Below are 18,283 nucleotides of genomic sequence, written 5' to 3'. Positions count from 1 at the left end.
TTTTGGTGCATTAAATGCCTGAAAAGCAACTGCCACGTCAATGGCCAGAGCTTGTCTATAAAATGCACTTTCTGAGGTTGTCTTCATATACACACACCACATGAGCACCACAAAACTTTCACTCAAGCTCTCATTCCTCCTCCTTTATGTCTGCCCCTGCTCAGTTGCCCATTTTGTGTCTTCCTCATATTTTTAATGCATATATAAACATGCATGCATGCATCCATCCATCATTATTAAATTTAATATTAGGAAAAAATGCCAACAGCAAATGGTTTCAGCCAAAGGATCTAAAGTAAACTAGAAATGATTCCATTTTAGCTATAAAATTGTAAGATTATGAAATGATTACTTGTTATTTTCAAATATTTGCATCTTAAATTCCTTACTAACAAGATCAGAGAATATATAGGAAAATATTGTTATGGAAAATTGAAAATATTCAAAATATCTGTAAAAATTATGATGTCCTAGCAGAATCATGGCATATTAGTATAAAAGAAGTCCAGACCTCATTTCATATAATTTTCCCCCTAATTTTCTAGATAAGAACCAGCTCAGAGCATTTCAGTGACTTGCCCCAGGTGACTAAGTCGATTTATATTTCTAACTTTGCATTATTAGCACATAGTCTTAATTTGGCTGGTTTACACCATCATCTCAGTTTGCATAAGGACATAGCTGAGCTCATACTTCTTTGAAGAAATTTTTCTTATAAAAAAATTAAGTTTATTATAGGAAAGTGGATAAGCATAAAGAAGGAAGAAAACCCCCTACCTAATCAATACTTCAATATTTTGAAATTTCTTAATTTCATTCTCACTGCATAACCTTACCTTGAGGTACTGGAGAAATTTTACTATTACTTATATTATGGGTATAGTCAGGATTTGAGGATATCAGAATCAAGTTATGAAGCTAAAGTCAGAAATGTAGGAGGTCAGGGTCAGAAAGAATAGTTCACTGCTTGGAACAGAGAAGGGTCAGAAAAGCAATCCCAGAGTGTGATAGGCTTTAAGTCTCTGCTGCTATCTTGTGGTTTTCACCAGACCCTGTTTCCCATTAAATCCATGTATTCTATCTGCCTTCTTCCTGTATATTAGAATATAATAGCTATATCATAGTGTCTGTTATAATCTCAGCCACTTTCTACGAAAACTTGCCTAGCGATGGTCCTTCTGAATAAAGAGGCCTAGGCAGCTTTATTTGGTACCATGTGAGCCCTACTCACTAGTAAGAGTAGCGGTTCAGTAGGCTGGCTAGGGACCTTAACAAATCTTGCCAAAAAGGGTACCACCCAACAAGGATGAGCTGTGTCAATTAGATTCCTGCTCCTGGAAAATACAGGGTGAAATAGGTTTTAAGGAAGTAAATGTGGCAAGCATACACAGAAACCCCAGACAAGGGCCCCTGAGCAAGTTAATGAGGAAGTGAAAACTACAAGTATCCAGGCCGGTAAATCGAGGCTTCCTGTTTCCTCTCTGTGAGCTCCGACTCCCATTACTGCCACGGAGATTCTTACAAGTTATCCCTTATTTAATCTACATTGTAACTCGTCACTTTTGTTTAAAGGCCTGAATTAAGTAATCACCTTACTCATCTTGAGTAGCATTGTCTGGATGTATAATGAAATAGCTTAGATCAGAAGCTTCCATACTTGACCAATTACTATAATCTAGAGAGTTAAAAAAAAAAATTAAGATTCTGAGGACTCACTGAATCAGAATATAGTAGTCAAAATCTGGTTTTGGGTCTCTGTGTTCAGACGGTAAAAATGATGTTTCTTCTGAGAAATTAAAGCATGCATGGGAAACCATGTTGAAGTACAGTAAAATAAATGTTTAATAATGTTACTCTTATTTTGCTTCTGTAGCCTTTTTATTGTTATTCTTATTATTTGTTAACCCATCATTTCCAAATTATTCTAATTTCTTATTCTTTAATTAATTTCTATGCATATACATTTTTACTTATGGTGATATTTTGCATTCCTTTTATTCTTAAGTTAAAAATTTATAAAAACATCTTCCTGATTCCCCTACAATTAGTACCTGGAGACTGAAGGAGGTAAATGCTAGATTAAGGCTAATTTCTGGGCAAGTCCAATATATTGACTAGAAATATAAAACCCAATTATGAGCTTTAAGATAAAAAATATATATGTGTATATATATATTAATATATATATATTCAGAAAAAGGATTAGTATATATACTTTCAGGCCCTTCCCTTAAACTATTAAAATTAGTTTAAAACCAATATGAATGAAAGAAAAGAAATTTAAGTAAATTAGTGAAAATCAGAAAGATTAAAATTTTAAGGTTTTTTTTTTTTGTACTTACAAAGAGTGTTGGTTTGGGTATAAATATATTGTCTTCATGGTCTCTAGGCACATTCAAAGTCTTTGATTTTTGATTTCCTGTCACCTTTTTTGATTCCGGTTTAGTCAGAAGTAACCTGTCCTCAGAACGCTTACTTCGCATGTTAGTGAGAACTTGCTTCATTGCTGCCAATTCCTGTTGATATATGAAAATAGAAGAAAATGGCAAGTATGATTTCAGCAAGTACACTAATAATGATTGATGTTAAGACATTATTTTATTTTTTTTGTTTACATTACAGTTGTCTCCATTTTCCTCTCCTTTGCCCAACTCCTCCTCCCAGGGTCCCTCCACTCCCCCTTCCCTCTGGCCTTCACCACACTGTGGTCTGTGTCTATGAGTTGTGCATATATGCTCTTTGGCTCATCCCTTCACCTTCTTTCATCCAGTCCCTTCCCCACTCCCCTCTGATGCCTTTGTTTCTATTTTGTTCCTTATTTATTTTTATTTATTTATTTTTTAAAGTTTTATTGAAAGCCATGCTCACTCACTTATATATTGTCTATGACTGCTTTTATTTTATTTTTGAATATTATTATTATTTTTATCCTCACCCGAGGATATTATTTTGTGCATTAGATTCCACGTCTACCCTTGTAAGTGAGATCATATGGTATTTGTCTTTTACTTACTGGCTTATTTCACTTAGGGTAATAATCTCCAGATCCATCCATGCTGTTGAAAAAGAGGGGCTTTTTTTTTTGCTGTTGCGTAGTATTCCACAGCTTTTTATTCTTTAAAAAAAAAAAATCCTCACCCAAGGATATACTTACTGATTTTAGAGAGAGAGAAGGGGAGAGAAAGAGAAACTTTGATCGGTTGTCTCATGTCTGCACCCCGACTGGGGATCAAACCCACAAGCTTTTGGTGCATGGGACAACACTCCAACCAACTGAGCCACCCATCCAGGGCCAGCTTTTTATTTTTGAGTGAGAAGAAACATCTGAAGCAATCACACTCTATGAAATAACATTAACAAACAATAACAACATATGACTCACATTGTCATTAATAGTTTCAGTATGATAATAAGTATGTCATTCTATAGTCCAATGGTTCCTAAATTTTTCTGCACGCTGGAGTCACCTGTGGCATTTCAAAAACAAGTGATGCTTGTGTCCCACTCCCAGAGATTGTAAAATAATTGGGCTGGGGTGTGACATAGGCACTGACATTTTAAAAGATCTCCAGGTGATGCTCAGGGAGAGACAAATTTGGGAACTACTGGCATTGTTATTTTCCACTATAGTTTTTCTACATGTTTGTTGAGTAAATTATTTAGGCATTTAACTTTTTTCTACCTTGTAAACTATCCCATTTCCTTTTGAAGTCTTATATGAAGATGGAAGAAAAAAAAAGAGTCCACAATTTTTTTCTTGCTTACTAATCAGCAGTTCAAACAGTAAGTTTAGTACAGCTTCAGGATTTAACCATGTTATTCCCTATTCTCTTACAAATGAAAGCTGAAGTTAGCTTTACCCAGTTGCTGTTTGGACTAAAAATTATTATGCTGAACTACTTACAGAACTCAGATAAAATTTTTCACTTACTCCTTCTTCTAAGTGTATTTTGTCTTTTATTTTTTCCTATTGTCAAAGTTTTAGCACCAAAGCAGTATTTAGTGGATATTTATGCTTATTCATTAATTTGATTCAATCAAACACAGGCATAGAGACAGACATAGAGAAAGACCTCTCCTTTCTGTAGAACAGTGGTAGGCTGTTAGAGGTTTTCTTCTTCCTATTATTTTATTTCATTTTCATGCCAAGACACAAACATTATGGTGATAGAAAGAGTCCTGCTCCCTTCTACTAATCTGTTTATAGAAATCAGCTCTGTGTCAGAGCAAGTTCCTACAGGCCTTTTTTTTTTTTTCCCCCTGGCTGTCATTAGTTCTATTTAGAACCATCTAGCTTGAGTGGGTATTTTAAAACAGAGCTGTTGAGTTTAAGCCACAGAGCTTCATAAATCTTAGGGCCAAGAGCAGAGCTGGAAGAAATGGTACTGGAATCCTCTCTCTCCTTTCTGCAGTCCTGGGGGTGGCTAGGCCAACGCACACGAGTATGGCTGCAAGTCAGACATTGCCACTCTGACACACCCTTTACTCTTATTTGAGCCTACTGAGGGTTCTTTTTGCTTTCCAGATTATGTATTTCATTTATTTGCTCCCCGAGAGTGAAATATATGACCACTGATTTAATGTTAAACAAATCTAATGTTATAGCAGCTTTCAGCTCCTGTTCTACTTACCCTGGTAAGCAGAAGGGAAACAGAGATGACAGTTTTCTAGCTTATCAAAAGAAACGTTTCTACCTGAAAGAACCTCTTTTTAGTGGTCGTAACTTTTGTATGTTGGTATGAAGATTTTAAAAAAAGGAGTAAATTGTTTTTCCCCCTACCTACCACTAGTGTGCAGATAAACAAGGTAAAGGGGATCATACTTGCTGGGGGAATGGGAGAGGAGGACAACAAGCATGAGGAAGAAGAAAAGGAAGGAGTTGCAGCGTACTAGGCTTTGGCCCCTAAGTGCCCTAGAGGCGATCATAGTTTTGTTCCTCTTTGGCTTCCCTCTGCTACCAGTATAGGAGCAATTATAGGAAACAGATTATCCCTGAAGCTGGTCAGGAAACAGAAGAGAAATTCACTTGTCTTTGCTTTATCTAGACTAGGATCATCCAGACTTAGGGTGGGTCAAAGTACTGCTTTTTTCACGGATCATGTTAAACAGCGTTAGCATGGTTTCTGAAATCCAGGTATGGAACACTTTAAAATTAACAAAATTCTGTAAAATTCCTATTAGGATAATACAATGGTACAAAAATAAGACGTACAATAATTTTGTTCAGTTTCATTATGTTTGATCGTATAGATGGATCCCTTTCATATCAATGGTAAATCTGAGCAAAGAAAATTCCATTTTAACACCAAATAGTATCCAAAATACCATTGTCTACTGAACACAGAGGAAGCCAAGCACATGTAGTGGAAATATTTTAGTATTAGGTTAGAAGTCAGAGACACATCCATTCCTGACTCTCTTATTAATTGTGTAAACTTAGGCAATCTACTGTAGTTCAATGAACTTCAGTTTCCTACTTGATAAAATGTATGCTTGTGTTACTTTTTTGGATTTTTGCAGTCTTGATAAATGTTCGGGTATGTTTGTTTTGCATTTCTTCTATTGTGAAGCTGAGCAGCTATTCATATGTATAAAAGGGTATTTTCTTTGCTGTTGCTATCTATCCTTGACCCATTTTCTACTGGGTGATTGGTCATTTTCTTATACTTTTCAAGGAGCGCTTTATATGTTAGAGATATCAGCGTTTTGTAATATGAATGGCATTTTTCCCATTAATTTTTACTTGACTTTGTTTATACTCGTTTTTTGCTATGGACTTTCTGATTCTGATGTAGCTGAATATGTCAATCTTTAATTTTATAGCCTTCCCCATGGTTTCTTCTTCTATTTTCCTCTAGTTATTTTTATGGTTTCTTTTTCTTTTCTTTTTAAAACATTTAGGTCTCTGATCTGTTTGAAGTTTATCCTGGCTTCTGGTGTTAGGTGTGGTGGATACAAACAATATCTCTTTTCCCATGGCTATTCTGTAACAACAGTGTTATGTACCGCAGAGACAATTCTTTCCCTCATCAATATGAGATGCTATTTATCATATACTAGATGTCCGTAAGTGTATGATTTCTTTCTGGACTTATAAACTCTATTCCAATGGTCTGTTTATTCATGCACTCATATCCTTCTGTTTTAATATTTAATGATTGAACTGTTTTTTGGCCATGTACTTCTTTTTAAGTTTTTAAAAAAGTTTTATTTATTTTTACAGAGAGGGGAAGGAAAAGAGAAAAAGAGGGAGAGAGTCATCAATGTGTGAGAGATACATTCATTGGTTGCCTCCTGTATACGCCTGACTGGGGACCTGGCCTGCAGCCCAGGCATGTGACCTGACTGGGAATAGAACCAGCAGCCTTTTGGTTTGCAGGTGGGCACTCAATCCATGGAACTACACCAGACAGGGCTTGCATATATTCTTAGGAATAGGGGTGGGACATAAAAAAAAAGCTTAGGAAGAATTGACTTTATGTTGAGTCTTCCTAACCATGAAAACATTTTAATGTATCTCTCACCTACATCTTTAAACATACATTGTCCAGCCTTAATTACCATAATGAAAACTCATTCATGAGATCCCAATTCACAAATTAACAAAAATAGCCCCGACTGGTGTGGCTCAGTGGGTTGAGTGCCGGCCTGTGAACCAAAGTGTCCCTGGTTCAATTCCCAGTCAGGGCACATGTCTGGGTTGTGGGCCAGGTCCAGCCCCCAGTAGGAGTCACATGAGAGGCAACCACACATTGATGTTTCTCTCCCTCTCTCCTTCTCTTCCCCCCTCTCTAAAAATAAATAAAATATTTTAAAAAACAAACTGACAAAAATAAGTAACTGACATATAAGAACTAGAAGACAAATTTACCACTACAACTTTGGTAAGAGGAAGTCATGTCGACATCTGGTTCACTCTTAGCCTGGTTCAGTTCTTACCACGTTTTTGCCTGGCTCCTGGTGCCTGGTTCCATCTCTTAACAATTCTGTGCTTTTGTTTGGACCTGACTTTTGTATTTCATTTTCCTAGCTTTTGATTCTGCTTTTCTCTGTCCTGTAACTGTCCTTTTCTGATTGGTCGGTAGGCTTATTTGTAGTATTGACTAAAGATTTATAAATACTGTTCACTGCAGAGCAGAGAGTGTGATTAGATTCACAGAGATTGTTTCATGTTCAAAGGAGAGTGTTTCAAGTATCAAGTTCAACTGGATTCTTTTTCTTAAAAGTGCACTGATTGCTCAAAATCATGCCATTTATTCTATTCCTATTTCAATCCTGACTTACAGAGTTATTCACCTCTCTTCTTTGAGTCCTGCTTTCTTTCTCCTTATTGATGGAAACAATATATGCCTTTTCAAAAAATATTACCAAAGATTATCTAGCTCCTTAATCATAATGTTTGCTGGAATCAATTTTGTACTGACTGTTTTTAAGTCTGATGCACAGTTGTTATTGTAAAATTTCTTTTTATTGCACATCTTGGCAAGTTTCATTATTTCTTACCTCTCTCTCTCTTTTCATTATTTGATAGCATGCAATATAGTAAGTTTCCGAAAGAGGATACTATGGAGAAAGTACTGGGCTTTCCTTCAGAACTTGGATGGTAGTACTTTTCTCTTCCAAAGTTGAATTTCTGAGAACTATGATGCCAAGCTGATTCCTGTATCTTTTGTATGTATTCTCTTTCTCTCTGGAATCTTCCATATTGTTTAGCTATTCCTTAACTTCCTTTGCTGACATCCTTCTATTGACATTTTTGCTTGCTACAATAACTTCCTGATTTTGATTTCAGCAAATTCTTAAAATATCACAAACCCTCTCCCCACTGTTTCTTATTTTATGGAAATACTACTTTCTTAAGTCTTTCTGAAGAAACTAATTACAATATTTTGTAAGTTCTTTGCGGCACCAGAATTTTTTCTCCTCTGGGAAAGGGGTTCAGTTTCTCTGCTTATTATGATTTTTCTCTTTTGTGCTATACATTTTCTTGCAGTTTCTGATGGTCTTTGGTTGTGTGTTCCAACGTATGAATGAATGAGCATGTTGTTTTCTTCCTGCTGTCACGGGCCTTTCATCTGAATGAAAGAGTACAATCTTTGCACACGTGGACAAGAAAATCTGTCCAGCAGACTTCACTCTAGGATCCTCGGGCAGAGAACGGGTTTTCTTCTCCAAAATGACAAAAAGTGGAATGTCCTAGTCTGGAGACTCTTCATTTTGACAGTTCTAGCCTCTTCCTAGCACATCTTTCATTAATTTAAAAACCATTTCTCAAAATACATTTTAAAATTTCTGTTTTTTTAAAAAAATTACAGAAGCATTAGTTATTCATTGTAATATTAAAATACTGAAAAAGTAGCTTGCCCCAATTCTTTTTCCTTTTATCACTTGTTTGAGATCTTTAAATACTATTGTGTAACACAGTCTGATTTACAACAATATTCATTAATTCTGACATGTTTTTATACTCATTTTCAAAATAATTTATCAAATACTTAAGAAAATCACAGTAACTTCAAGAATGAGTGAACCATTCATTGAAGTTCATAAATGTAGAATTGCATCTTATCATATAATGGAAACTTAGGATAAAACGAAACCAAACCAAAACAAAGCAATAAAAACCACATTGTAGCTGGCTGGCTTAGTGGATTGAGTGCCGGCCTTTGAACCAAAGGGTCGCTGGTTTGATTCCCAGTCAGGGCACATGCCCGGGTTGCAGGCCAGGTCCCCAGTAGGGGGCGCATGAGGTGCAACCGCACATTGATGTTTCTCTCCCTCTCTTTCTCCCTCCCTTCCCTTCTCTCTAAAAAATATATCAATAAAATCTTTTAAAAAACCCGAAAAACAAAAACAAAAAATCCCCATATTGTAGTAAAGTAATTACTCCTCAAAAAAGAAAGAGTCAAGGGTAAGAACATTCTTATGAAACTTCCAGATGATGATGATTGTTATTGTACAAACAGTCTCCACGAAAGAGATATATTGCTGTCTTGAATCCAAAAGCACATATCTTAGCCATTTAAATAAGCTATTTGCATAGAGTGGTGCACATTAAAACAGCTCAACTGCAGAGCAGCTGCTTAACAGTATTACATAGTTCATGCCAATAAACTGCTGAAAGTTGTAAACTCTGCAAAGATGTTGGCAAGGGGACACATGGATGGCATTTCTTGATGAAAATAGCTCTGACAAGTACAACGCAAATTTTGTGCTCCACTACAGGTTAAATGTAAGTGCTTTTATACGGGAATGACAAAGCATCATGACTAATATGTCAGATAATTCTGTGTATCACTTCTACTTGAGGTAACACAGGTAAAAACTAACCTTATTTAAAACAATACATACAATATTTAAACTTCATTTAAAAGGGCATTTGAAAAACATTTTATTATGAACATTTTCAGCGCTACAAAGAGATACAGCATGTTGAACCCCCAGTTTCTATTGCCCAACTTCAACAACTATCAACATTTTTCTAATGTTTTTATAAGCAGCTTTATTGAGATATAATTGACACACTATAGAGTCATCCATTTAAAGTGTATAAATCACTGGTTTTTAGTATATTCATGGACCTGTGCAACTATTACTGTAGTCAACTTAAAATTTTTATCTCCTCAAAAAGAAATCCTGATTCCTTTAGCTATCACACTCCTCTACGCTACCTTGCTCCAACTTCCAAGTTGAAGCAAGTTTGCTAATGTTTTCTAGGTTCCTCTATGTTGTAACATATATCAGTATTTCATCCCTTCTTTTTAGAAGATTTTATTTATTTAGTTTTAGAGAGAAGGGAGGGGAAGGAGGAGAGGGAGAGAAATAGCAAGGTGTGACAGAAACATCCATTAGTTGCCTCTCTCACGCCTCCAGCTGGGGACCTGGCCTGGAACCCAGGCGTGTGCCCTGACAGGACTCAAAATGGTGATCTTTTGGCTTGCAGTACGATGCTCAACCCACTTAGCCACAGCAGTCCGGACTCATTCCTTTTTTATGGCCAAATAATATTCTACTGTATGGCTATATCACATTTTGTTTTCAGTTCATCAGTCAATGGACATTGGGGTTGTATCCAACTTTTGGCTATCATGAATAATACTGCCATAAACACTCATGCATGTTTTTTGTGGATGCTTTCATTTCTCTTGGCCATGCACCTCAGAGAGGAATTGCTGGGTCACATGGTAACTCTGGGTTTAACTGTTAGAGGAACTGCCAGATTGTTTTCTCAACATTGTTCTATCCATTTCCTTGCTAGTTTTTTGGAAAATATTTCAAAGCAGATTTCAGACCTCAGATCATTTCACTAGTAAACACTTCAGTAGAAATTTTTAACAAATAAAGAATAAAAAAATACCAAGAAATCATTACCATGTTTAACACAATTCATAGTTTAAAAGAAAATGTAAATTTAATTCAAAGTCATCCATTCTGTATAGTGCACAATAAAAATTTTAAATTATTATTAAAGCAAATTTCAGTACAGTTTAATGCATGACTTTTGATGAAGTTAAAAATACACCACGAGTGCCAGTGCACTATACTCTAAACACTAGACAAAACAGATTTTGTAGGGCAAAGCTGTTAGAGAATAGCATGCGTACCCACAACTGCAAACTGTTTCCACAGTCCCTCAGTCTTTCCATCGAGATATGTGTGCCCATTTGTAGCCTAACCTCACCTCGCCCTAGGATTGCCTCTTTGCCTCAAGGGGAGAGTAAACATTTTTTAGGTGTTGAGAGAGGAAGAGAAAGGACAAGAACATTCACTGAATATCTCCTATATGCCAGGTTTTGAGTTACGTATTTTACACAATAATTTAAACCTCTCCTAAGTAGTAGGAGGTAGATATTACCCCAGCTTTGAAGATGAGGAAACAGGTTTAGAAGGTTTTAAGAAATTTAGCTAAGTTCACTAGCTGCTAAGAAGTGATACTAGGATGCAGATGTAGGCCCCCTTGAGTTCAGACCTGCCATTACTTACATAATAAGGCGGATACCTTCTATCGAGGCTTTTGGCACACACAATTTCAGGTGTAGAAGGGACCTTCAAGTTATTGAACCCAGCCTCTATACAAACCCAAGTCACAATAACAATAATAAAATGAAGCAAAGCAAAACACACCATGTCTCCTTATAACGTCTTCCATTAGGTTTTAATTCCAGCCTTTGGAGACATGTATACCAAGCCTCTTACTGCCTCTTTCACATGCCTATTTTGAATTTCTTGTATCTAAGTCGTCTCTTCTCTGAAAACCCGCTGTTCATTTATCTCTCTTATGACTGTAAAGGATTCTTTCATCATACTGATTGTCTTCCTTAGACTATCTGCTGGAGCTAAAGGTTTGGGGCCTAGAACAGAATAAAGGAAGAAGTCGTGAATAGAGCAGTGCAGAGTAAGGCCTGTCTACTCCTTAGTCTAAAGCATTTCCGGCGACATAATTCTGGAGCCATACCCTATGACTGAAAGCTTAGCGAGAGCTCAAGTGTTTACATGAGTGAGAGCTAATTATGCTGTCATAGCTTAGGGGACATAACTAATCACCTGAAACATTCTTCCTGAACTTGAATATTATCTTAAGGTCATTCTCGACAGTGATCCAGGTAGAGGAAGCCAGTACTAACATGCTGAAAAGCAGGCCCCTGAGTTGAAATCTGCTGCCATGGTCGATTACCACAGAGCTGTGGACACCTCGGCTGTGTTCTGACTGGTTCGTGTGGACCCTTTAGCTCACCTGATTCCTGACCAGTGCCTTGGACTTGTGTTTTGGTCTGGTGTTCATGTCCTCTTAGTGCCTGGCTTTCCCTTCTGTAACAGTATTCATCTAGGTGCTGTCTATTTTCTGTCCTTTACGATTAATTTTCATCTTCAGTTTCAGACTCCAAACTCTATGCTCCCTTTTGAGCACCGGTTTCCAGAGGGCGACTCGCCCCGGTGCCCGCACATTCTCCACGCTGTGTCCCCAGCTTTCTCTCAGTTTGGCTCCTGGACGTGTGATCAGTGACTTGTTACGCTTACAGCAAAGTGAGCCGAGATGGTGCCTCACGGGATTATGACCGCAATCATGTCATCTAACTGTCAGTATTCTCTTCTGGCCGCCACAAGTTCCAGAGACTTACTTTATAGCTTTTCCGTGTGTCTCCCTTATGTCCTACAATTGTTTGGCTTGTTATAAACTGCTACTATACTAAGAGAGTCATAAAAACACGGGCTTAGAAATGATAGAGGTCGTTTACGTGTTCCTTACTGATAAAAAAAAAAAGAAAAGAGAGAGAAGTGTACTTAACTCCATGAAAGAAAACATGCCAAACTTCTAAAATGTAGTGGGAAAAATACACATTTCATTCTTTAAAGAAAAAAGAAAGGAAATGACAGGTCTCTACAATACATAATAGATGTGAAAATGTGAAAGTTAAAAGGGCATATATACACAAATAAAATATTTTTATGATGAGATATTATACTGCTTCACACAAGACAGAGTTTTACTTGCAGGATACAACAAAGATATTTGTAATTTTAAAGAAGATGATGAAAAGATTAAAGACAAAGCCAAGATACTTATGAAACTCAAAATAATTTGACCTAGTTCTACTAAGTTCTCAGTACAAGCCCACACAAACCCAGAAGTACAAGTGTGCAGTCTCAAAGAGATTCAAGTGTCTTTTATGCAACTCAAAACTGAGAGAGTTAACATTCCACAGATGGATTCAGTTGCTGCTTCTGTGAAATGAATATAAGACCATCATAGGTCTTATGATGTGAGGGTTAAGTGGAATAAATGAATATAAAAAGAACTATAAAGTAGTATACAAACATTAAACATTCTTCTTATGAACAGAAAAATACCTATGTTGAGGAAAACCTTAATATCCTCTTGAATTCTAGAAGGCATAAGCCAAAGGCCACCTCTCTCATTATGGAGGGATAATTTAAAACTTTTCCTTTCTTTGATAGCTTATTCCTAGACAAAACTGACTGAAAGCAATCTATAACAGGTCCTTAAGTACGGTAGCACAACATACTGATGTAAAAATGTTGTAAATATTTTGGAAGAGAGAAGTTATAAAAACTCAAGATATTATTAATACTGTTATACAATATGTTTGGTTCTGTCATATTTAATTATGTGTAAATTCAACATTTGCAATGAGTATTTTTTTTGCAACATTTTTCTCCCTTAATTTTCTCAGACCTGGAATACACATATCCTTAGATGAAAAAAAAGCATTCTAAAACATTATAGAGAAAATATGGCTTGTACTGTATATGTGCTTTAGGTTTTACTATAATAATTGTCTTTCTTTAAAATACACTTTTACATTCAATCAGAAACAAATTTTAACCTGAAGAACACAATTATGATGAGAAATGTATGAATCTCGAAAATACTTATATCCTTATTAAAACAAAATTAACTTACCCACTTAGTGTTTTTTTTCCTAGTCATGTAGACTGTAAAATGTAACTACGTAGGTATATAAGAAAAACACTCAAATAGGTATTCTTAACAAAGTTTCAATCCAGTTAAGTATGAAACAAAAAGAATGACATGCATGTAGAAAAATGTAATTTGTTTGAACCGTTTATGAAGTACATTGCCTAAGGGACACTTGTGATGCAGAAATGTTCTTGAAACTTTCCGAGAAATCACAAAGAACATATGAATTAGACTCCTGGAACATCAGCATACCATAAAAGAATGATAATTATACTGTGACTTCACTTTTAAGAAACCTGGTTAACTGCAGAGTTTGTTTCTTTTCGTTACGTGACTTACACTGCAGTTATAGGCGAGTTGCCTGGGATGGTGGAAGTTAGTCCAACATTCAGGCAAGTGTGGGGCCTTGCCCATTTCAGGTCCTTGGTAAAGAGTGGTTGGTTATTATGCCCGTGTGCACCCTGAGCGATGATATTATTGGCAGGAGCGTTGAACGAAAGGGTAGAAGAATCCCAGGCCTTAGAAGCAGATCTTATATTCCACAAATGTATATTATTCCTTAGTGGCTTGATACCCCTAGAGGTTACTATGACTACAACTACCAGGGTTTTAGGAGTAGCTGTATTCTAGACAAACTTTTCAGGTATGACTGCCTACTGGCTACTTTCAGATAGTTCTCCAACACTGTTCTTCATTGGAGGAGAGCTGCTGTACTTTTTTGGCTAAAGTATCGGCCATCAGAGTGAATTTATTTTTTGAAGGGAAGTACTAAGGATATATTAAAGGCTAGTTTCTAAAACTTTCTATTTGACTATTCTACTTAACAGCTTCTAAGTGCAATTATAAGAAAACTGAAAAGGACCATAATTAGTTCAGCAAACATTCTTGGAGAATTTTCCTCAAAACTCTGACCCTGTTCCCTCTTGCTATTTATTAGATGAGGCTCTCTAAATTCTTCCTACCAAGCCACAAACTTGTATCTTAACATAATCTTCATCCTTACTTTTTAAAATGCAAAAGGTGCCCCTCCCTTGCTCTGCTCTGGATTTAAATCCCATTGTTAAATCCCATCGCTTTGCTCTGGATTTCTTCCTTTCTCCATACTTTTGCTCAACTGATTATTCTCTGTCTTTTGCACTTTCCGTGCATCTCATTTGGCTTCTTCCTATCACCATTTAAACTGGATACTCTTCGTCTTTGAGAAGTAAAAACCCTTGGTCTAACGCTCCCTCCCTGATCATCCTATATTCTCTTATTCAAATATCTTCAGGGCTATCTATTTTTCCTGTGACTACTTTTCAATTTGTATTCATTCATCAGTGCAATCTTTTTTTTTTTTAGCTCCACTGAAACTGCTTCAGCGTCTTGTTAAATACAAATCACACCTTCTTTTTCTTTTTTTAATCTTGTTTGACCTGGCAACTCCCTCCCTTCTCAATGGTTCTTTCTGGGTTTCCCTGACTCTGCCATCAGCCTGGTCTCTCCTCAAACTCTGTGTAAGCGCTTTTTCCTCTGCCTATTCCTGAAATACTGTTGCTCTTCAGTATTCAGTCCTAGGCCTTTTGTTGTTGTTCTCACTCCACCTACCGTTCCTAGGTCATCTAATCTAGTACTTCCCACATTCACGTATAGCACCATTTTAATGCTGTGACTCTCAGAACTCTACCTCCAGATGTGTTCTCTTGAACGGCCTCCAGAACCTACATTTTTTTACTCTCCCCTGTATATCCATGTAGGTATTTTTTTGAACTTTCCTTCCCCAAACCTGTTCCTATGTTCTTTGTAGCACCACCATAAACCCAAGGCAGAAGCCAAAACTCCGCGCATCAGCTCTCATTCCTCCTCTCTTCATTGTTCCCTAAATCAATCAATCGCCAAGCCCCCATGATTCTGCTTTTCTTTGGTTCACAGGCTCGCACTCAATCCACTGAGCTACACCAGCCAGGGCCGCTTCTGCTTTTCTAAACAGCTTTCAAGTTGGTCCATTTTTGTCAGATGCCGTCATCACCAATCTGGTTCAAGGCACCACCGCCACCCTCTGAGATACTAGAATAACTTCCTGGGTGGGCTTTTCCACTGCCCTTCACACAGTTGTAGGAAACGCTGGGAAAGGGCTTTACACCAGGTTCTTAAAATTACGCTCACTATTGTATTAGATGTTTAGCTGATTAAAGATACTTTTCCTACTTGCAAAAGCTTATATTCTAAGGGTATATGAGAAACATAGACAAAGGAAATCTGAATCAGAGTTTCCAAAGGTGATCAGCAAATCTTGTTTCATCAAGGCAATATAGGCAGATCAAGTGGATGAAAAACAAAACCATTCAAAAAGACTCCTGGGCGGAGCCTCAGCAAGAAAGAAGCCATTGTAAGGAACTACATTACTTGTACTCAAAGCTGCATGTTTATTGTGAGTGAAGCCTGCTACTGTTATCCACAAATGAGATCCTATCAGTTGATCTTTTCATTTACCTCTTTTTAACCCATTTTACTTAAGATTTATATTTTTGATATTTTATATTTTTAATCCTAACAGGTCTTAGTATAAGTGAATACATTTAAGGGTAAAAAGAGATAAAAAAAAAAAAGAGAGATTATAACACCTGGATAAGATATTCAGCTCGGTTTGTTTTTTGGCAACTAAAAAAAAAAAAAAAAGAAAGAAAGAAAGAAAAGAAAAGAAAGAAAATACATTAAATTACATAGTTTTCATATTCTGACAAAAAAGAAAGGATATAACTTCACTTGCACAGGCAAACATTTTCCTGAAACTAGAGCAAGCAATTCATCATGACATTTTTGTTAAAATGGGCCTAAAAAGAAAGATCACAAGCTTTGGTTTCAGGTGAAAAAAAAGTACTTCTCATTTTGACAGTAAGTATATAATCATGGTTGAGTTACTTAACTCTTCCTAGCATCAGTTTCATCTGTAAAAGTGGGGGTGATGATATTTATCTCAGTGGACTGTAGCAGAGGCTGAATTATGTAATATAAATAGAAGTACTTAGTAGACTGCCTTAAATAGTTTTACAAAACAAAGAGAGATGACACCAGATCTTGTTTGGATCTTTTAAAGGCAGAGGGCATGACATTAAATTGTACCTCAATGGAAGGAATTTCATCAGGAGAGATATTTCGCCTCCTCTGCCTCACTCTGCGTTATGAATACACGGACAGAACTTACAACATGTGAAATGGAACGACGTAAACACGCATGAGATCTCACTGAATTCATGATCACGGCTGTCACACAGTATTCGTTGTGCAGATCCTTTAACCTCATGTATCCAACCATCCCAGGTTAGCTTTGTTGTCGGAAAAGACAACCTAAAAAATGCTATTTTCCCCATTCTCTTCACTATTTTACTATATTTTATTACTAATACATTTTCTCTAAGAAAAGTTGAGAATAAAAATCACCTAATTTACTATTGACAATTCCAAATACCCACAACCATTTTTTGAATGAATAAACGCTAAGAATTTATAGGAGACCAATAATAAATTTTATCATTCTTAGAAATCTTTATTTCACAAGTGAACTCCTAACATGAGGGGAATTACTTTTAAACTAATGATTTTGAGCTAACACTAATAAAGAAAATAAAAACCCTCTGAGGCCATGCCCCAAATGTCCTAAAATTGTCAACCTAGCATTATCCCACCAGTTTTCTTTTTTTTTAAATTTAATACATACTTGATAACTATGTAGATGAGCTGGTGATCTCATTTCATATTACCTGGCCATACATACAGTCTTATCGCAACTAAGTGACACTGCTCAAAAAGTTAGAGCTGTCCAATGCAAAAAAGAAAAAAACTTTATAGTGTTCATTTGGTTTCTTTATGAATCACTAATTTAAACATTTAGCTGGTTAAAGCAATGACTCACATCAGACGCCTTTCCCAGGGTCTTGGCTAGGGCAAGCTGTCAGGCGCTGACCTTGGACCATGCACGCCTCTGAGAGTGGGCACCTCCACACCTTAGGTCCTATTTGTCCTGCTTCCTCACTCTAGTCTCAGCCCTGATTTTCACTTTCAAAAAATTGTATTTATTAGAGTTATTCTTCTCCAACTGTACCTACTGGGTGTTTCGAGCACTTGACCCTCAAGAGCTATAAAATCAATCAATCAATCCGGCAGGCTCTGTTTCATCAAGTAAATGGCCAAACACTTCCTGGGTCAATGGCCATTCTGTTTCCATGAAAGCAGTTTGTACTTGCTTCTACCTCTGCACACACGATCCAAGCTGGTATTACACTGTTTCTTAGAAAAAGACTGAAAACTTGTTTCAGACTTGTTCTCTTTCTTACACTTTCGCTTTATAAAGAAAAATAGCTACTTTACATGTTTAGCATTAAGAAAAGTTGGATTACTAAAATACAATTGCCAAAATGAAGATATTACCAAATGCATAAATATTAACTAACAATTATTTAATTAGATAAGAACCATGCAAATATCATTGATTCTATCCATAGTAGGCAATTTATCATTATTATTATTTTTTTTCATAGTAGGCAATTTATGAGTAGTTTTATCTTGCTAGTATTTAATTTTCGTGTTTAAACATTTTGTTCTAATATTATACAATTTTCAACCCACTGAGTAAAACTTTTAGTTTTTGTTTGGATTCATAAATAATGTGATTCCAACTATTATGTGAGAAACTTACAAATTAAAGTTGTTCATATATTCTTCAGATTCTAGCATAATTCTCTAAAAATCACATGGGAATTGCCATTCTGAAAAACATACTATGCAGCTTTATGAAGAAAAGTTGGTATGACTGCATAGAAGTCTGTAGTTACTATCTCTTAAATATTCCATTTTACATACATT

General features: G+C 36.3%; 1 protein-coding gene across 2 annotated transcripts in view; it reads right to left on the bottom strand.

The window, feature by feature from the left end:
• The window catches only part of PIBF1 (progesterone immunomodulatory binding factor 1), a 174,659-nt gene that overhangs the window by 9,621 nt on the left and 146,755 nt on the right, over positions 1-18,283 (bottom strand). For both annotated transcript variants that reach the window (XM_024569113.3, XM_024569121.3), the window contains one exon: positions 2,343-2,516. In XM_024569113.3, coding sequence (XP_024424881.2) covers positions 2,343-2,516 — 174 coding nt within the window. The remainder of the gene's footprint in view (positions 1-2,342; positions 2,517-18,283) is intronic.

This window comes from Desmodus rotundus, chromosome 13, assembly GCF_022682495.2.
Source record: "Desmodus rotundus isolate HL8 chromosome 13, HLdesRot8A.1, whole genome shotgun sequence".
Classification (NCBI taxonomy): Eukaryota; Metazoa; Chordata; class Mammalia; order Chiroptera; family Phyllostomidae; genus Desmodus; species Desmodus rotundus.
The sequence above is the reverse complement of the archived record's forward strand: the minus strand, read 5'-3'. Positions and strand labels throughout refer to the sequence as shown.